Source organism: Stegostoma tigrinum, chromosome 27 (assembly GCF_030684315.1).
Source record: "Stegostoma tigrinum isolate sSteTig4 chromosome 27, sSteTig4.hap1, whole genome shotgun sequence".
In the NCBI taxonomy this organism is placed as follows: Eukaryota; Metazoa; Chordata; class Chondrichthyes; order Orectolobiformes; family Stegostomatidae; genus Stegostoma; species Stegostoma tigrinum.
This window is the reverse complement of record NC_081380.1, coordinates 40,660,478-40,681,795: the sequence shown is the minus strand read 5'-3', so window position 1 is coordinate 40,681,795 and position 21,318 is coordinate 40,660,478. Positions and strand designations below refer to the sequence as shown.

The 21,318-nt window shown below is 40.8% G+C and overlaps 1 protein-coding gene and 1 long non-coding RNA gene across 2 annotated transcripts in view; one reads left to right on the top strand and one right to left on the bottom strand.

Moving 5' to 3' along the window:
* Positions 1-19,581, bottom strand: part of rpa1 (replication protein A1) — a 71,176-nt gene extending 51,595 nt beyond the window's left edge. Inside the window, exons 1-7 of the mRNA XM_048557352.2 lie at positions 19,421-19,581; positions 15,509-15,556; positions 14,461-14,533; positions 8,718-8,826; positions 2,282-2,370; positions 789-872; positions 152-284 (exon numbers count right to left, since the gene is read on the bottom strand). Coding sequence (XP_048413309.1) covers positions 152-284; positions 789-872; positions 2,282-2,370; positions 8,718-8,826; positions 14,461-14,533; positions 15,509-15,556; positions 19,421-19,453 — 569 coding nt within the window. The 5' untranslated portion in view covers positions 19,454-19,581. The remainder of the gene's footprint in view (positions 1-151; positions 285-788; positions 873-2,281; positions 2,371-8,717; positions 8,827-14,460; positions 14,534-15,508; positions 15,557-19,420) is intronic.
* Positions 19,582-19,718: 137 nt separating this feature from the next.
* The window catches only part of LOC125464764 (uncharacterized), a 40,097-nt gene continuing 38,497 nt past the window's right edge, over positions 19,719-21,318 (top strand). Inside the window, exon 1 of the long non-coding RNA XR_007250074.2 lies at positions 19,719-19,825. This is a non-coding gene — a long non-coding RNA (uncharacterized LOC125464764). The remainder of the gene's footprint in view (positions 19,826-21,318) is intronic.

The window sequence follows — 21,318 nt, the reverse complement described above, 5'->3', positions numbered from 1 at the left end:
GCAATTTGATTGGAAAAATAAAGTACTGCAGTGGAATTACCCTGCAAAACAACTGTGCAATTGCTATTAGCCAGTTTTGTGTTTGCAGAGGCAAAATATTAATTATTCTATTAATAAAGGCAGACAACTAAAGCAGATTGAGCTCACTTACTTTGACTGGTAGGGATTGAGGCAAGCAATGGGCACCACTTTGATCTGTGATCCTGCAGAGCTGCTGGGTAGTCCTCTGATGCCACCAGGTTTGTTTGATATCCTGTTGTCAGATTTTGCTGCGGTGCTGTGTGCTATAAGGCAGATATTTTGTATATTAATTCTTTGCTTCTAAAAAAAGTTGATAGTTTTATACAGGCTCAGGGCTACATTCAGGGTTGATATTACAAATTCACATTCAACAAAACTAAAGGGTAGTAAATGGCTCAAAGACTTGAAGCAAATTAAGGTTTCTCTTTTGAGATTGCCTCTTCATTATTAATTACTAGTTAGAATCAATAGTACTTTACAGCATAGGAGGTGGCCATTCAGCCAGTTATGCTGACTGTTTTTAACAGCACTCTAGTCACTCTCAATCTTGTCCTTTTTAAACACGTTTAAGATGATAAACTTTAAAGCGCTTTAAACAGTAGAGATTACACGATTGAGGCTATGCTCCATTCGGTTGACAGTTGTTTAGAAAGGAACTCCAACATTGCCACCTTCATTCAATATTAAAATACTTATCTTGCAAAACCATTGGAAGCAGTGTTAAGACTTACTAAAATTACATACAACTGCCTTCACACCATTCATACCTGAAGCAGTATCAGTTGCATAGCCATTCTGCATTGGTTTGACTGCTGACTGATTGGCAACAGCAGTTGACTGTTGTGCCTGACCTGCATAACAAAAATGTAAAACATACTGATAATCTTCACCAATTTAAATTTAAAAATGCAACATTCTTATAGCCTGCAAAGATTAAATATTTTTAATCCAAGACACACTGCACTTCCAACTGTTGACTTACTTTATGTTAATTGGAATTTGTCAAAGATACAAAGGATATCCCCAATCTCACCATTACATCATTCAATCAGAAATGTTCATGAAATGCTGAGCTGCTTCAGTGCACAGTGCACCTTACAAAGGAGGTAAAAGGAAGTTTCAGGTTTGATCTCTATTCCGCATCAAATTGGGTAACTCCGGACAAGTAACTCCGGAGGCTTGGGGACCGCTTTGCAGAACACCTCCGCTCAGTTCGCAACAAACAACTGCACCTCCCAGTCGCAAACCATTTCCACTCCCCCTCCCATTCTCTTGATGACATGTCCATCATGGGCCTCCTGCACTGCCACAATGATGCCACCCGAAGGTTGCAGGAACAGCAACTCATATTCCGCCTGGGAACCCTGCAGCCATATGGTATCAATGTGGACTTCACCAGTTTCAAAATCTCCCCTTCCCCCACTGCATCCCTAAACCAGCCCAGTTCATCCCCTCTCCCCACTGCACCACACAACCAGCCCAGCTCTTCCCCCCCACCCACTGCATCCCAAAACCAGTCCAACCTGTCTCTGCCTCCCTAACCGGTTCTTCCTCTCACCCATCCCTTCCTCCCACCCCAAGCCGCACCCCCAGCTACCTACTAACCTCATCCCACCTCCTTGACCTGTCCGTCTTCCCTGGACTGACCTATCCCCTCCCTACCTCCCCACCTACACCCTCTCCACCTATCTTCTTTACTCTCCATCTTCGGTCCGCCTCCCCCTCTCTCCCTATTTATTCCAGTTCCCTCCCCCCATCCCCCTCTCTGATGAAGGGTCTAGGCCCGAAACGTCAGCTTTTGTGCTCCTGAGATGCTGCTTGGCCTGCTGTGTTCATCCAGCCTCACATTTTATTATCTTGGAATCTCCAGCATCTGCAGTTCCCATTATCTCCGGACAAGTAGACTCAGGCAAGCTATAATTACCACCAATATCCCTTGAGTTGGGAAGAAAAGAGTAATGTTCCACTGCTGATGTATGTCCTCTAAATGCCGCATAAACAGCATGCAAGCAGTAAGAGCATGAATGGGATTACTGCATAAATAGATTCCTGACACACGAAAGTCTGGGCTAGCCAGTCAGATGAAACAGCAGAACGTATCCACAAAACCATGCCCAGCTTTCAGCAGTCAGAGAGAGAACAATATATAGTGACAGATATAACTAGAACAAGTAAAGCCCAACTCAAGATTCTCCCTGCTCCGCCCCACACACATCCTAAACTCTAATCCAGATTAAATTGTGAGAAACATGACACTTGCCTTCATTGATTGGCACTGGATTACCAATTCTCCCATTCACCTGATCAGCTGGCTTGACAACTTTTAAGTCAACAATCACAACGGCACGCCTGGAATGAGAACAAATGAAGCATACTAATGACCCCGCATTAACTCACTAATTTGCTAATATTTTAATTCTTTAAAACAGTCAGACTTGGTCAGATTTTAATCACACCCCAGCAAGAGGAAAGACAGCCCAATCAGCAGAAAAATACAGAAATCTTTGATCAGATGAAATCTCTTATCAAATTAGAATTACAGTAGAGGATAATGAATTTTTAAAATGAAAATTTGCAGTGAAACAGCAGTTTTCTTCAACATAATATAGTAAGATGACAATCTAATGGAATAGGTTTGCTGCATTGGAAAAATGTAATTTCTGAACTGAACCTCATTATCAACAATATTGCTAATTAAGCCTCCTTCATTCAACACTGACATTAAGTCCAACAATCTCTACTCTTACAGGAAATGTCCCATATGGCACTTCAATGCTCTACATAAATATATTCTCAGTATTGCAACACATACCCTCAACATCATTGCTCTTTTGCACCACTCAACTATTGTCAAGTTTATCAACTGATTTTAGGGTCAGGCTTCTGGTGCAGTAGTAATGCCCCTACCTCTGAGCCAGAATTCTGAATTCAAGACCTACCTGCCCCAGTGTTGTGTGACAACCTATCCAAACAGGGTGATTAAAAACCAACTGGCTGAGCCCCAGGTGTCCTAAATAATAAACGCTCATCTGTCCTTTCTACAATAAGAAAGCTCACTGACCTGACAGTATTTTGGGGGTGCCAGTTGATAACTAAGTTTTATTCTATATCATCCATCTATTTCTGCCCCTAAACATTCTGCGTGTGGCCATCCAACACCCTCCCCACCACAAACACTGCTTCATGGTTCAACATCCAAGTTCTGTCCAATTTTTCAACACGTAACTTAACCCAAATATGGGTGCAACAGAAACGCAGTAAGCTTTCCATTATAAATATAGGCATAGGAACTTAAAAGTTGTAAAAGTTGGCAGGCTAGAAGGTATTTTAAATTCACAAAAAAAGGAAACAAAATTGAGATGGATTGTGCACAAACTAGAATTTACAAAGGGATTCACTGCCAAATCGCAGACAGCTAAGTCTTTCAATAGGCAGCTAAATACATGCGAGCTAATCTGATTTTAGGACATTGTTCACGCTCAAATAGAGTGGTGTGAGGGCAGGAGGGGACACATATGTCTTACTTTCACATCTCACCGGAAAGACTGTGTACCTGACGCACAACACTTCTCAGCATTGCACTAGGGTATTGGTCAAAACAGTTATTTAAATTCCAAAGTTGGACCTGAACTCAAAATCTTTGAAACAGCAACAACTATTATCAGGGATCCAGACCTGTCTGCTTGTAATTGGAGCAGCAGCACTGCATCTTACTCAAATGTCTGCATACATAAAATCAAAACCAAATTTCAAAGTGACAATTAGACTACATTCATCCATGACGTGCTCATTCTTCTTTTGAGTTCGCCTCCCAACAGGGAATGTTTCAGATAAGACTTCATAAAGACACTAGTAGTAAATGCAATTTTAGATCATGTATTAAGTGGCAGACACCAGTATGTTTTTGCATCATTCGGCACCAAGGCAGGTAAGGAATGTTCTTGATGTAACGTATTAAATAGGAATAAATTGATAGAACATACAGACTAACAATTTACATTTAGGATCTTTGTTTTCACTGATAACTCTTCATGACTCACTATCCTCTTTCTAATCAACTATTATCTTTAACATACAGATTTAAAACCAAGACTAGGGTTTGTTTTCAGCTAGCAGAACTATCATTGGACCTTTCAGTATTCTACATATCTGCTCTTGTAAGTACACAATGTGAAACACTAATGAAGAATCAAAAAAATTCACCAGGCTTTGCTTAACATTGTCACATGATGTACACAAGCATGGTGTGTGATCAAATTGAGCATACATCGAACAAATGGAGAGAGATTGTTGAACCAATAAATAGAGGTGTGCAGTATCAAATAAACAATGTAGAGCTAATCTTTACAGGGCACACTGGATTAAGTACTGTTTATAAAATGGGTTGCGTCCGCCAAAAAGAGAAAGGAAATTACAATTTTCTCTTGTTTCAAACTGATCTCAGATCCAGTAAAAATTTGCTGGCTTGCACTGTACAAGATAACTAGCAAGGGGCACTGTCAACTTCATCACTGCAGTGGGAAAACCAAATTGCTATAAAGCTTAAACAATTTCCAAGGTAAAAGCAGTACTTGTCTGCATGATGGTGGTTCCTTCAATCTAAACATTTCTTACATTTCTGCATTACAAGATCACACCATCCCATCATTAGAAGCAGGGCGTGATCGTCTATGGTTGCTGAATGTTCAGCACCATTCACACTGTCAACAAAGCAGCTCCTGTTCAAATGCAGCAAAACCTCAACAATCTCCAGGCTTGAGATAACAAATGACAAATAACATGCACACCATCCAAGTGCCAGGCAATGATCATCTCCAAAGACAGAATCTAACCACACCCCATTTTTAAAGTAAACGGTATTATCACTGCTGAATCCCCCTCTATTACCATGCTGGTGGTTACCACTGACCATTAACAGAATTAGACCAATTACATCAATACTGTGGTGCAAAATGAATCCTGCAGCAAGCAACACCTTTTCCACCCCACCCCCTTTTCTACAACACACAACTAGTGCAATGAAATACTGCCTACGTCGCTGGATGAACGAAGCTCCAACAACACAAGTTTGACACGATCCAGGACTGAGTAGTTCACACAACATCCATAAGACCATAAGACATAGGAGTGGAAGTAAGGCCATTCGGCCTATCGAATGCACTCCGCCATTTAAATCATGGCTGATGGGCATTTCAACTCCACTTCCCTGCACTCTCCCCATTGCCCTTGATTCCTTGTGAGATCAAGAATTTGTCGATCTCTGCCATGAAGGCATCCAACGTTCCGGCCTCCACTGCACTCCACGGCAATGAATTCCACAAGCCCACCACTTTCTGGCTGAAGACATGTCTCCTCATTTCCTTTTTAAATTTACCCCCTCTAATTCGAAGGCTGTGCCTTAGACATTCAGTGACAATCATTTCCTCACAGATGGTCAGTAGTAGTACAGTGTATATCTACAAAATGCAGTGCAGAAATACACCAAGCTCCCGAGACAGCATCTTCCAAACACATGGCCACTCTCAAGGAGGAGTGAGTTCGATAAAGAACACCATCACGTTTCTATTTAAAGGAACTCATCATCTTAGAATTCTCTCTAGAACAGTACTATGGGATTTCCTACACCAAATGGACTGCAGCAGTTCAAACAAACAGCTCACCACCATATTCTCAAGGGCAGTAAATATTGGCTCACCTCGCAAAGCCTGGATTGATCTCATTAGCAGCAATTTTAACAACACTCAAGAAGCTCTACATCAGCTACAACACAACACTCCGCTTGACTGGCACTCCCTCATCATCCTCAACATTCACTCCCTTCGACACCAATGTACAACCACATCAGTGTACACCATCTACAAGGAGCACTCCAGGAAGTAGTTCACCAAGGGTCCTTTGACAGCAACTTCCATACCCACTGTCTACCACCTAAGAAGACAGGTGCACCACCAACCAAAAGTTTGCATCCAAGTCTCAAACATGCTGGCTTGGAACTTTATTGTCATTTATTCATTAATGCTGGGTCAAAATACTAGAATTTCCATCTGAACAGCACCGAGTGCGCCACTACACTCAAGCAAGCGGCAGTGCACCACCATCTTCAAGGCACATCCTACACACAAATAACAAAATACATAAAACGCAGGAAAACAGTAGTCCTCTGATTGAAGGAAGAGGCTCACCTTTGTCAAAGAAGAAATGCTGCAGAAGCTTTCCTAGCTATTTAATCATAATGTAGTTGGGAAGTGTTACCCAAAGTATGGATTTCTTCAAAAGATATTGAGATATAGCTGGTTGTAAATGGAAGATCATATTTCAAACAACAGTGAAACATGCTCATAATTTCAGTCATGGTAAAAAAAAAACTGACAACAAAGCTGCATTTTTAACTGGGACCAGTGGATTAGAGTGCCCCCTCTCACAAATAAATGTCAGTACAAATCTAAACAGATTGTAAGATTCTAATTTACTTATATTTCACAGAACAGAGAAAGTCAACGCCATTCTTGCTGTGGCTATTTAATTCCTGTTACATCTAACAACTCTTCCATGGGAAGTTCGTCTGTTGCAGGCAGCCTGAAGCAAGTTAATCTAGGGCAAACATGCCCAATCTCCAATCCAGCAATTCCAGGGAATTTCAGTGCTGATTGCTGACAAAATGGGTCAGTCTTCGTTACCAGGTGTCTGTGTGTTCACATGAATGGTGGTTACCTGTGACAGGTTACTATTTTTTGTTAATACTAGTTAAGTCAAGACTATTTCCAGCTCCAACTAAAAAACAGAAAATGCATTCAGGAAGTTTGCAATATCCAAACTGAAAGGTTGTTTCCAGAAAAAAAAAAATCAATACTTTAATGTATTGCTTTCAAACATTCTCTAGCTTTACGTGTTTATCCAAGTATCTGGATAAACCTGCTATAAAACACTCACTGCATCTTATCTCAAACATTAAATACGCGAAATCCCCAGAGGCCACTTTTTATTTTACAAAACTGACTCTTCAAATGACAACTGTGCATTACATCTAAAGTTGAAATTCGGAAGTGAACAGTAGGACCTCACTCTACCCATTCCAACGGCACAGAATCCGCACCATTTTGACCTCTTATGAAAAGACCCAATCATTACTTAAGTATTATCTGCTTTAGTGGTTTCAAGGCCTGTTACAGAATTTGTGCAAATAATTTAGGTTGACATTGCAGTTCTGTGTTGTCGAGGAAGTGCCATCATTTGAGACATTCAACCAGGATGCTCTATGCCTGTGCAACTTGATTGAAAAAATATTCTTAAGGTTCCACAAAACAGCAGCAAGGGAGTGCTGAGGAATATTCATGTCAACCAGACTAGCTGGTTATTTGTGCCCATGGGATCTTGCTTATGTCAATTGACTTTCTTTTCCTGAAGAACTAACTATTCAGGAAATGTTTGCATTACAGTATCTTTCATAATCAATTATTTATGAATCTGTAAAATTAAATCTTCAAAATTTACACAAAGCAAGCTCCCAAAATCCAAGAGATAATGAACATACATTAGAAAAGATGCAATAGGACTGGAGGGACCACAGAAGGGAGTAATTTTTTTTTTTAAAGTGTCTTTAGAATTCTCTTCCTAAAAGAAGAAAATGAACAGATTGATTGAATATTTTCAAGGCGAAGGTAGTTAGATTCTTGATTTACAAGGGAGTTAAAGGTTACCAGAGGTGGGCAGGAACGTGGAGTTGAGGCCACAATCAGGTCAGCCACCATTTTATTGAATGACTTAGCAGGCTCAAACAGCCAACTAGTATACTCCTGCTCCTAACCTGTAAACTTTGCAGGATTTGCAGGAAAGGCTTGAAGGCTAAGGAGCTTGGTTACAAAGAGAGAATAGAGGGGCTTGCGACTGTTTTCCTTGGAGCAAATGGTTGAGAAAAAATTTGGTAGAGTTTTAAAAATTATGCAGGTCTGTATCAAGTAGATAGAGAGAAATTATTCCCATGCACAAATGGAGCAAGAAGAAATGGACAGAGATTTAAACTAATCAGCAAAAGTGACAAGCAAAAAACTTTTCCACTGTGGGTGTGGGGGGGGGGGTGCATAGGAGGGGGTAGATGGCTCAAGATGAATTGCACATTTGCAGAGCTGTTGCATACACAATGTGGTAAACAGTCTCCTACCGCATTCTGAGAAACAGTTCATTATTGGTGCACAGATTAAGACACACGTACTAGGAGGGCACTGGGGAGAACTTTTCTGCTCTTCCTTGAATTATAACTTTGAATCTTTCAGATCAAGCTGAGGGGCTAGATCCAGCTCAAGTTAATTGTTTCAGCCAAAAGATGGTGCTTCCAATAAGCAATTAACTCCCTCAAACTGCAATGGATTGTCAGTCTAGTTTGTGTCTTTCATGTCTCTGAAGTTGGACTTCAAGCCAAATTACAACCAATAAGTAATTTGGTGGTGACTGTGTTACCACTGAGCCCTGGGACTGCGAGAGAACAAGAGGCTATGTACTTGCAAGTTCTTTGATCAATTCTAATCACTGATTATGGATCCACATGCATTGTCTTTGCTACTCCTTTCCTCTTTACAGCAAGTGAATGAAACATTAAGTATATTTGCCACTTATGCTCCAATTTCCTCCTCTAGCCAATGCAAGATGCCCTTACTTTACTGATTTTGTTTTAAATTTAAGCATGAATATAATTTTCATACCTTCCATCCTTCATTGTATTACAGATGAACCGGTTGATCTGGCAGACACAGTTTACTGCAATAAGACCCTCATCTCCCATGTAGTTCAACTGAGTTGCAAGCAGGAAAGCTAAAATAAGAAGCAGTTTAGGTTAAATCCAGTTTATCACCTATTTGTAGCTCAATTCTTATCACGACATCAAAATAAAATGCAAAAGGACCTCATTGAAATATAAAAGATTCTCAGGGGTCTTGACTGGTTAGGCCCGGAGAAGAAGATTCCCCTTTTCAGAAAGTCGAGGCATATTCTCATCATAAAAAAGAATGCCCCATTTAAGTCAGAGGAATTTCTTCACTCACAGGATAGTGAACCTGTCAAAGTCCATATAGCAGAGGACTGTAGAGGCTGAGTCATTATAAGTACATTCAAGAGATAGACAAATTTTTAAACAGTAAGGGAATCAAGGGTCATGGCGAAAAGGGAGGAAAAGTCAAAATGAATGTTATCAAATCAGCCACTGTCTTACTGAGTGACTGAGCAGACTAGATAGGAGCAGAAAGATGTCATTCAGCCTATGTCTCATGGTCTTGTATCGAGTGCAGCAAAGGTTTACCAGGCTGATTCTGGAGAAGACGGGTCTGATGTATGAGAAGAGATCATGGATGTTGAGATTGTTTTTGCTGGAGTTCAGACAAATGGAGGAGAATCTCAAAGAGACTTACAAAACTCTAACAGGACTGTACAGGGTAGATGCAGGGAGGATGTTCCTGATGGTAGGTGTGTCCAGAACCAGGGATCATAGTATGAGGATTCAGGGTAAACAATTTAGGACGGAGATGAGGAGATATTTCTCCACCTAAAAAGCGGAAAGCCTGTGGAATTCATGACCACAGGAAGCAGTTGATGCCAAAACACTGAAAGTATTCAAGAGGCTACTAGATATAGCACTTCGAGCAAATGGGACCAAAAGTTATACTAATCTTTAAATCAGGAAGTGAATCAAAATTGTGGGAATAAGACAGAGAAGCAGATTGAGGATCAGACCTGTCTCAGTCTCGCTGAATGCTGAAGCAGACTTTATAGGCCTAATGGCCTCCTTCTGTTCCTGTCTCACACTGTAATTTCTTTTCTTTCAGCAAGTCACATATCTGCTCAAGTTAAATATTCCGTTTGTCACCACCACATCCCCCATTTCCATTCCATTTCATCCAGGTAGACTAAGTTTTCTGTCACTCAATTTCACCTGCCTTAAACTATGTGATAAACATTCCTTGGTGCTTGGCCATCTAACCGTTACCCAAAAGCTATTTCAGCTCAACTTTTCCTACTTCTGATGAAAGGTCACAGATCTGAAACATTAAGTTTGCTTCTCTCCTGTCACAGATTCTGCTGAGTGCAAATTCACTGGTAAACCTTTAACATCAAGAAATTTATCCAGAGAATTTTGAAATTTTATTAATTTATTTTACAAAGTAACAACAAAATCTATTCTTAGTTATTTTAAGAAATATCTAAATGAAAGAATTAATATTCCAGATAAGTTTTGATTTCTTTAGCAGTTAAATTAATACATTTTGTTGGAAAACCTTTTACTCTGTTGAACTGAAGAGAACAAAATTAAAAGAGAGACTTTTCCAATAGAAATGATAGCAGTCAGCTATCAGAAAAGAAAGTCTTCAGGCAAGTTTAAAGTCCAAAATGCTAGATCAGTAATTGGAAGAGAGTTCAGTTGAAATATAATATTCAGCAGAAAGACCTAAAGAGAGAGGTCAGAAGAGCCAGGAGGAGACATGAGAAGTTGTTGGCGGATAGGATCAGGGTAAACCCTAAGGTTTTCTATAGGTATTTAAGGAATAAAAGAATGACGAAAGTAAGATTAGGCCCAATCAAGGATAGTCGTGGTAAGTTGTGTGTGGAGTCCGATGAGATAGGGGAAGTGCTAAATGAATATTTTTCAACAGTATTCACTCTAGAAAACAACAATGTTATCGAGGAGAATACTGAGATACAGGCTACTAGACTAGGTGGGATTGAGGTTCACACAGAAGAGGTATTAGAAATCCTTCAGAAAGTGAAGATAGATAAGTCCCCTGGGCCGGATGGGATTTATCCTCGGATCCTCTGGGAAGCCAGGGAGGAGATTGCCGAGCCTTTGGCATTGATCTTTAACTCGTCATTGTCTACAGGAATAGTGCCAGACGACTGGAGGATAGCAAATGTGGTTCCCCTGTTCAAGAAGTGGAGTAGAGACAACCCTGGTAATTTTAGAACAGTGAGCCTCACCTCAGTTGTTGGTAAAGTGTTGGAAAAGGTTATAAGGGATAGGATTTATAATCATCTGGAAAAGAATAAATTGATTAGGGATAGTCAGCACGGTTTTGTGAAGGGAAGGTCGTGCCTCACAAACCTTATTGAGTTCTTTGAGAAGGTGATGAGAGTAAATGGTTGATGTGGTGTATATGGATTTCAGCAAGTCGTTCGATAAGGTTCCTCACAGTAAGCTATTGTACAAAATGCGGAGGAATGGGATTGTGGGAGATACAGCAGTTTGGATCGAAATTGGCTTGCTGAAAGAAGACAGAGGGTGGTAGTTAATGGGAAATGTTCATCCTGGAGACCAGTTACTGGTGGTGTACCGCAAGGGTCGGTGTTGGGTCCACTGTTGTTTGTCATTTTTATAAATGACCTGGATGACGGCGTAGAAGGATGGGTTAGTAAATTTGCAGACGACACTAAGGTCGGTGGAGTTGTGGATAGTGATGAAGGATGCTGTAGGTTGCAGAGAGACATAGATAAGCTGCAGAGCTGGGCTGAGAGGTCGCAAATGGAGTTTAATGCAGACAAGTGTGAGGTGATGCACTTTGGTAGGAGTAACCAGAAGGCAAAGTACAGGGCTAATGGTAAGATTCTTAGCAGTGTAGATGAGCAGGGAGATCTCGGTGTCCATGTACACAGATCCTTGAAAGTTGCCACCAGGTTGACAGGGCTGTTAAGAAGGCACACAGTGTTTTAGCTTTTATTAATAGAGGGATCGAGTTCCGGAACCAAGAGGTTGTGGTAAAGCTATACAAAAAAACTCTGGTGCGGCCGCTGGCAGATGAATTTCAGTGCAGTGAAATACAAGGGAATACATTTTGGTAAAATAAACACACAGAAAAGGAGATTTACTAGGATGTTGCCTGGTGTGGAAGGAAGGTCTTACAAGGAAAGGCTGAGGGACTTGAGGCTGTTTTCATTAGAGAGAAGAAGGTTGAGAGGTGACTTAATTGAAACATATAAAATAATCAGAGGGTTAGATAGGGTGGGTAGGGAGAGCCTTTTTCCTAGGATGGTGATGGCGAGCACGAGGGGGCATAGCTTTAAATTGAGGGGTGAAAGATATAGGACCGATGTCAGAGGTAGTTTCTTTACGCAGAGAGTAGTAAGGGAATGGAACGCTTTGCCTGCAACAGTAGTAGATTCGCCAACTTTAGGTACATTTAAGTCATCATTGGATAAGCATATGGACATACATGGCATAGTGTAGGTTAGATGGGCTTGAGATCGGTATGACAGGTCGGCACAACATCGAGGGCCAAAGGGCCTGTACTGTGCTGTAATGTTCTATAACATTTTATCTGGTACCAGAACGTTAAGACAAATTGCATTAATATTAAATTAATATTATTTGTATTAACACATCTGGACACCTATATTCCATGACCAAATAAACCCATGCTTTATGTTCAATTCCTGTGCAACCTAACGATCAGTGTAAAGTTTTATCAGAAAAATACCGACTAGGTTTACCTGCAAGGATGCACTCGGAGATGCAGACTCGTTTGGCCAAATGGACTCTATCTGCACCATAGGGATTCTATGATTCTTTGAAGAGGAGACAGGCAGTGGATGACAGTAGTAGTGTCGGTGTGCATTTGGATCATCATAAAGTATTCAGTAGTGTCACACGGGAGGTTGGGTAGAATGCTTGGGACTGATGGGTCCTTGGCAGCATGATTAGCAGTTGGCCAAAGGATAGGAAACAGATATACAATGAGCATTTCTCAGATTGGAGAGGAGTTGAAAGCGGTGCTCCCCAGCGATCAGTGTTGGGACGCTCACTTTTTCTGATTTATATAAATGATTTTGAGATGGAGTTGAGGACAAAATGTCTGAATGTGCAGATAACACCAATCCAGGGAGAACAGTGGATTGTGAGGAGGACACTGAGTAAACCTTGACAAGTTAGTCAAATTGGCAGACAGCTGGCAGATGAATTTCAGTGCAGTGAAATACGAGGGAATACATTTTGGTAAAATAAACACACAGACAGTACAATCTCAACAGAACAACCCAAGAATCAGACGGCCATGTGAATGCAGCCAAGCAAGCAGAAACAATTGTTAAGAAGGATCCTTGGGTTTATAAATAAAGGCACAGAGTATTAAAGTAAGGAATTAATGCTACAATTCTACAAGTCATTGGTCAGACCAGAGACAGTAGGAACTGCCAATGCTGGAGTCTGAGATAACAAGGTGTGGAGCTGGATGAACACAGCAGGCAGGGAGCATCAGAGGAGCGGGAAAACTGACTTTTCTGGCCTGGACCATTCTTCAGAACATTTGGAATAGTGTGTGCAATTCTAGGCACCTTATTTAGTGATCGATGTCAAAACCGTGCAGTCAGTTCAAAGGCAATTTACAAGACTAATACCAGGAGAGGGATTTTAGATACAAGGAAAGATTAGAGATATTGGACGTATTCTGCAAAGAGAATGAGATTGAATAAAGATTGAGAGTTGACTGACTGAGGTGTTCAAATTATGAACAATTTTGACAGGGTAAGGAAAGATATTTTGTGCCCACTAGATCGTATGTCAGTAACTAGGGTTTGTAATTGCAAGGTAACAAAGTGTGGAGCTAGATGAACACAGCAGGCCATGCAGGATCTTAGGAGCACAAAAGCTGATGTTTCAGGCCTAGGCTGTTTGTAATTGCAAGACTGTCAGTAAGAGCTAGGAGCGAGATGAGGAAAATCCTCTTTAGAGAGTTGTTAGAATTTGAAATGCACTGCCTGCGAGAACGTGGAGGTGAATTCCATAGGACATTTTAAAACATAACTGGATGTATATTTGAAAGTTAAGAATTTAGAGGGCTAGAGAACGGTACTAGCTGGGTAGCTTTTTCAGAAGCTGGTAGTGGCACATTGGGCCAAGTGGCCTCCTTCTGTACTGCAAAGTTCTATGATTCCATGACCAATAATATTCTGATTTCAATTAACAATTCATAAATGCACATTAATGACTTTAGATCATTCCTTAAATACCCAACTGCTGCTCTTGGCCAAACATTAAGCTGTTGATCAAGTGGGAGAGAAGTCTTGGTTTAAAAATCATCACCAATTTAAAACTACTTAGTTCAAACAATAAGTTAAAATTGCCACTTACAAATTCTCCTATATTTTACACTCAATCTGCTCATGCCTGATGCTCACAAGTTAAACTTGTTTAGTTTTGGTAAACAGTGTGCTTCTTCTCCCCCACCCTGTTCCACTGCAAGTCTGCCAGTCTTTCAGTCATGACTCAATTACTAGCTTATGTCTATGACGCATTTTCTTTTCCTGTGAAAAGCACAAGTGGTCATAGTTCCGGTCTAAAATTGCAGAAGCAGTTCTAGGATTCATTATTAGCATGCTAATATGTTGCATAAAATTCAATGAATTGGTTGAACAATTAAATCATTTTCAGTTAGCTGATGCAAAGAAATTCTGATCTGCATTACTTACAAGACAGCGTATGGATTCCATCACTCATTAGAACACGATACCTTGGGGGCCCATTTGTAATGCGTCGGATACTCTATATGAATCAAGATAAATTGCTTATATGACAGAAACAATATTGGCTGTAAACAACAACTATATATTACAATTGATTTGCACGACAGTAAGCAGAAGGGGCCCGTTCCAATTGCATATTAATCCATACTGCTTGTTATCTAAACTTACACAATTTAATGCTGCAGTCACAACATGTATGTTGGACCCCAACTTGGAACATACGAGACTGAATCATTCGAGTGGAACAGCTACACTTCATTGGCTTTCAAGGTATAATTTATACAGAACTGATGCAAGATAGTAAAAAACTGGGTAGCTTTAACAATTATTTAATAATCACTGTGCTAGACAGAAGTGGCTCCACTCCCAGAAAGTATTAATCACTTTTTTTGCCAACTGTTCTCCTTTGAAGCCTTTCAAGATGGCTCTTCAAATTGAACTGGCCCATTTAGTTACTCTCAGACTTGTTATAATAGCTTGCAAATGTACTTTATAAAACAAATTACAACAAAGCAACCTTAACTCATTTTTATTTGCAAATAGTTCTGTTTTTTTTTGCAATCATTTTCAGTAGTTAAAATCAGATTACCCAGAGGTGCTGTATTGATTTGCAACAAACACATTTGCAGCATCAAACTGCAACAAGTTACCACTCAAATACATCAGAATTTTGTTTAAACACAGAATTTATTAAAAATACATCTAACCTGTTTACAGCAGATTTGGTGTGGCAAATTTTGACGGGATTGCCTCACCATTATGAAAAAACAAACATGATCGTTTAATATTTTAAAAAGATAATTCCCACAAAGAAAAATACTTCAAGGTAGAGCACATTTATTACTTGAGACCTGTTTTTATGCAAAGCTAGCTGTACTCAGACTGCAAATCACATTTAGCACACATTTAAAATAGACATTTACATGCTCTGTCACGCCAAATCAGTTGACTTAATTACAAGGCTGAAACCTAGAATGTAAAATAGGATACTTACAATAACTTGTAGAAGTGGTTGTGAAGGGGTTCCTCCTTGGACTATTGACTGGAAAACAAAGTTGAAGAGTTATTGCTGAAGAACTGTCCATTACCTGGGAATTACAAATTGTTGCTTGAATCACAATCGAGATGCACTTTTCCATTGAAGTATTTGAATCTCAAGTTTCAAAGCGAGTCTAAAATATGCGATTATTCACATCCAAGAGCATTTAATTTCCAGTTAGGAATGTCATGTCCAATCATTAGCACCTCCCACAAACATGTTATCAGAATTTAAAAGACTACCATTTTTAATTTTGTTATGATTCTGGACTGAAATGGAAAAATAACTGTTTTACTTCGGAAAAAATTGATGCAGTTGTTAAAAGCAGGTTGCTCATTGTAAGTGGTGTCTACATTGCTATCACTTCAAGCAGTGGGGCAAATCCAGGTGCAGGAAAGTTGGGACTCAATGTGTATAAATGAAGATTTGGCTGCCACAGTAGCTGTTTAGGTTAGTGAATGGTAATCTGTCATCCTTGCCGACAGCTGTGTGATTGGTCTAATTGACATTTGGAAAAACATTGCCTTCATCAGTTACTAAAAGTTGTATCTTTTAACCAATACATCAGCAACATTGTAAATGTGATAAGGTGTCTCCTGCAAGTGAAAGTACGTGGAGAAGGTCGAGCAGCAGCAAATCCTAACATGCCAAAAGAATCATCTCAGCAAACCTGGTGTACTGGGGCCATTAAATTGTCTTCCCAGTTTTTCTCTCTACCTGTGACACCCATGTTTTGTTTTGTCTGAATGTGTATGCAATGAAGTTTTAAAAGTGTTCAAACAAATAGTTCTTTGAAAATGATTAATAATTGTTTACCTGGAGCTAGATTTATTTGTAACACATCATAATCACTTAAGTTCAGAAACCTGCCATACTTTGTTAGCATGGGTCTAAATGTCAGCTAAATTGGAAAAATTTTCATATTTTCACAACAGCTTTAACTTTTGTAATAACTCTAGGAATAGCACAGTTTGGTTCCCAGCATGTCTCAGTGAAATCAAACAATTCATGCTGCAGGAATTAATCAAGTCTCATCACTGTGCGCTAAACTAGGGCAATGTCTTCAGTCCGGCTATCTTCAAAGATCTGCCCTCCACAGGGTTAGAAGTGGGGACGGTCACTGATGATTGCACAATGTTCAGCATCATTCACAATTCCTCAGAAACTAAAGCAGCCCATGTCCAAACGTACCAAAAACTGGATGAGGGGGTGTGGGCTAAAATGTCAAATCACACATGCATCACAACTGCAAGGCAATGACTATTTTCCACTAGAGAGAATCTAAATCATTGATCCTTGGCAAATCATATGACCACTACTGAAAACCCCACTCATCACCATTCTTGTAGTTATCAGAAATTGAAGTGGACTATCCATATATGTTCTGTGGCTACAAGAACTGGTCAGAGGCTGGAAATCCTGCAGTATGCACTTCCCCTTGATTCCCCACCACATCTAAGGCACAAATCAGGAGTGTGACAAAACACATCCCACATGCCTGCACAAGTGCACCTCCAACACTCAAGGACCTCATCATCATCTAGGACAAAGCAGCCCACTTGAATGGCACAGAATTCACAAATAACTGCAGCTTCCTCTTCAAACCACATTATCCTGGCTTACAAATATTTTGCAGTCCTTTCAATGTCACTAAGTGAAAATCCTGATGCCCCTCCTTAACAGCATTGGAGTATACCAACAGAATTAGGATTGTACCTTCAGCACATGGACTACAGAGATTCAAGAAGACAGCACACCATCTCCTTCAGAAGGCTAACTAGGGACTGGCAGCATCCCATGAGTGAGCACACATTAAAAATGCAATGCCTGTATTATTTTCACAAGCACGTGGATTCCCAAACTCAACAATAATTACATTCAGCATAAAGTAGGACAAATGACAGCTGCCTCAACCAACTTTGGCATGAGATTCTGAACCTTAATCAATGCCCCAGAGGACACCGCTCATCATTAGACTGACTTCCTGGCAAGCATCAAATCAAGCAAGTTGTGAAAAGATTCTGCAGAGTGCATCAGGCCTCAATTGTCTAAAATTAGTATTTCAAAATTGCAGTTATTGTTCCAAAATATTCTATGGCATTAGGTATATTTTCAGAGTTTTACAGCAAAATGCTGCCTGGTTTGGGCTTTCAACTAAATAACATTTTTATCCAATATTCAGATGCCTGGTCTGGAATTGTCTTCCAACAAGCCACTTCTTTATCACTCATTCCAGGTTAGTGGAATCCAATGCTGTTGAAGCATGTGAAAGACCATAAAGATATATGATCACCTACACTGCTTAGATGTCTTTAAAAATGAAAATGACAAAAGTTAACGGAAGAGGAATGTTGTAAAGCACCAGGAAGAAAAGTAGTTAAACTGCTTTATCTCTTCACAATGCATACAAAACTATGAAAGTTTTAAGTGTCACTTTAAATTTAAACTGTGAAAGCCAAAACAGCTTGAAGTTGGTAAACACAATGCACAGTTACTGCACAAAGCAGCTGCATTATCTTGATGTTTTCTTGAATTGGTAATAAGGAACAGATCTTACGCAGGAATAAAGCCTTGGCAGTCTTAAGGGGGTCAACAATCACAGAATAATCCTATCCAACATGTGAAAATCTGAAATACTGACTAAAATGTAAGCTCATCTTTTAAATGCCACGTCCTCAAAGAACTGAGGGAATAGCTAATGAGCAAGAGAGACAGAGGGTTAATTCAATATTTCAACACATAGCAGGCAAGGCATTTTAGACTAGCTTCTGAGCGTAATTTTCTTCATCCACAATGACAGATTGTCCGTCTGCCTGTATCTCCTGCTCTCTTTGCACACATGTATGTATGCTTTCAGATGCCTGTGTCTTTGATCAAACTGCGGGTCATCTGTACTCAGACCGCTTTCCATGGCTCAGTATCAATATTGTTCATTGCCACATCTATGACCAGCAGGCACACTTGAGGGCATTTAACTACATTCTTAAAAAACAACGGACAGCACAAAAACACAAGCTGAGTACAATTTTAAACAGTTTGGAGAAGTAGTACTAGAAATTTACAACACATTCAAAAGAAACAAGAGGAATTCCAGGGGCTTTCAGCAAAGGGATTAACACAGTGTAGGTCCACTGCACTTTAAACCTTCACAACTTTCCTTCTTGGATTGAAACAGTGTAGCATCAGCCATGTAAATTCTAATTTCTGACAGTGTGCCGCCGGAACCGAGATGTTAAATGTGATTTAAGAAGGTGTAGGAGCTGGATGAACACAGCAGGCCCAGCAGCATCACAGGAGCAGGAAAGCTAGCGTTTTCTCGACCCGAAACACCAGTTTTCCTGCTCCTCTGATGCTGCTGGGCCTGCTGTGTTCATCCAGCTCCTACACCTTGTTATCTCAGATTCTCCAGCGCCAGCAGTTCCTAATATGTCCGTTAAATGCGATTTCGGTCTTCACATGCTTGCTGAGTTTCTCCAGCACTTTCTACGTTCCGGACCTGCTGGGTTTCTCCGGCGCTCTCCCTTTTGTTTGGTTTGTTTCGGGTCTCCAGCACCCGCGGTTCTTTACTTTATCCTTCGCTTCAAAGTTCACTCACTCCCTTTAACTGCGCATCCAAGGCCCGGCGCTGAGGCTTCACATTACAACCACAAAATACCCATTTGTAGCAGCAATTCACAAAGATAAGAAACACAACGCGTTTCATTACGACGCAATGCTACTTCAATCCTCACACCCCGCTTTCTCCCACCCAACTTGCAAATTTGAACAAATTTAATGAAGAATAAAGCCAAGCGAGTCGGTTACATAACGCGACCAAGAAAGATAAAGTGGACTTTTTTTTTGAAGTAAAAATCGCTCCACACGCACCGAAATAGCTCCCTCCGACAGTCGAATCGCCATCCTTCCCTCCAGCTTCGGTTCTGAACGACTTTAAAATTGCCCACCAACCGCTCCCGCTTTCCAACTGGCGCCAAAGTAACTCAACCGCGCGCTTCTACCGCGACCCCGGTACGGGCACGACGCAAGCGCAGTAGGTTCCCTCGGGCAGTCGGTTTGGCTTCAATTCACTACTGCGTACGCGCAGTTCCCACACCAAGGCGGAGCGTACGTTGGGGATTGTGGGGGAAAGGCGGCAGGATATTTGCGTGATGACGTTGGGCGCCCACTTTCTCTCCCTCGCGTTGAGACCGACCAGCGCACAGGTGCGGTCCGCTCTCCTGCCCGGCGGCGCGGCTTCAAGCCCGTGACTGCGCGTGTGCATTGACTATGTTGGTAAGCTGTTACTGCGCCTGTGCGTTGTGAAATGGAGGCGGCTGTGCTACGTTAAGGTTAAAAAAACACACCCCAACAGGCTTATCTGGAGACACAAGATTTTGGAGCTTAGTTCCTTCTTCGAAAGCTTGTGTTTTCAAATAAACCTGTTGGACTATAACCTGGCATAGTGTGATTTTTAACCGTGCGTGTTGTCTATATTTGCTTGTGTCAGAGGGGTGGATGAAGACGTCGACTCCATGTTTGAACCCACACGAAGACCAAAAGGCGTTGTGCTTATCCGAAGTGTTTTAGAGCCAATGAAATACTTTTGATGCCTGGTCATTGGTGCAAAAAAAATGCAACATTCAATTTGGGCGCAGGAAGTCTGCATTAACTGCAACGGGAGGCGTTAAGTCCACACTTAAAACTCCGGTTACTTCTCAAAAGTGTGTGGTGACTTTAAGTGAGTCACAGGTCCGCTCAGGAATCGATATTAAAACCGGAGTTAGGAGTTTGCTTTCCCTGGCAACCAATGTAAAAATTGAAAATATGGTACATAAAATCGTATGACAGGGTACAGGGTAATAGACCCTTTGGTCCAACTCATCTATGCTGACCAGACATTCCAGTCTGACCTAGTCTCATTCGCCAGCATTTGACCCATGTTCCTTCAAATGCTTCCCATGCATATACCCATGTCGCTGCCTTTTACATGTTGCAATTGTACCTGCATCCACCACTTCCCCTGGCTAGACTGTGTGGAATTCATTGCCACAGAAGGCTGTGGAGGCCAGATCATTGAGTATAATTAAGATAGAAATAGCTAGACTCTTGATTGTCAAGGGGTTCAAAGGTAGCGGGGAGAAGGCAGGAGACTGGGGTTGAGAAACTTATAGGCCATGATTGGATAGCAGGGCATACTCAATGGGCTGAATGGCCTAATTTCTGCTCCTGTGTCTTATGGTCTTATTGTACACAATTATTGCTTGGCAATGACGTGATATGAATGCTACTTGCCATTTATCAGCAGCTCCCCACCCCCTTCAAATCAGGATGCAGTCCATGGCCTCCAACTCACGAGCATGTACTATTTCATTATATGAGAAATGGCAAATGAACAGTGAGGAACAATCTTAACACATCACTTCATGATGGATGAACTATCACTGATAGAGCAGCTGAAAATGGTTAGGCGCTGAGCACACAGTCCTGAGAAATTCTTAAGGCTGTGATATTAGTCACTCAACAATGATAGTTTTTTATTTTAATAGCACTTGTAAAATTACCCTACACGAGTTCAGATTTGATTTTCTCAGAGTGAAATGAAAGCCTATTTATTTCAGTTTGCCATACTTGTCAATGAGTTTAAAACAAGTTCCAGCCTCTCGGTGTAGTAACATGGAAGGGCCTTGGTCTGGTCTTTATGCGTGATAGTGTGGCTTGGTACTCTGTGTCTTCGCTTTAACGTATTAAAAAGAATGATTAGATCGTGTTATCTCACTCCTGAAGAC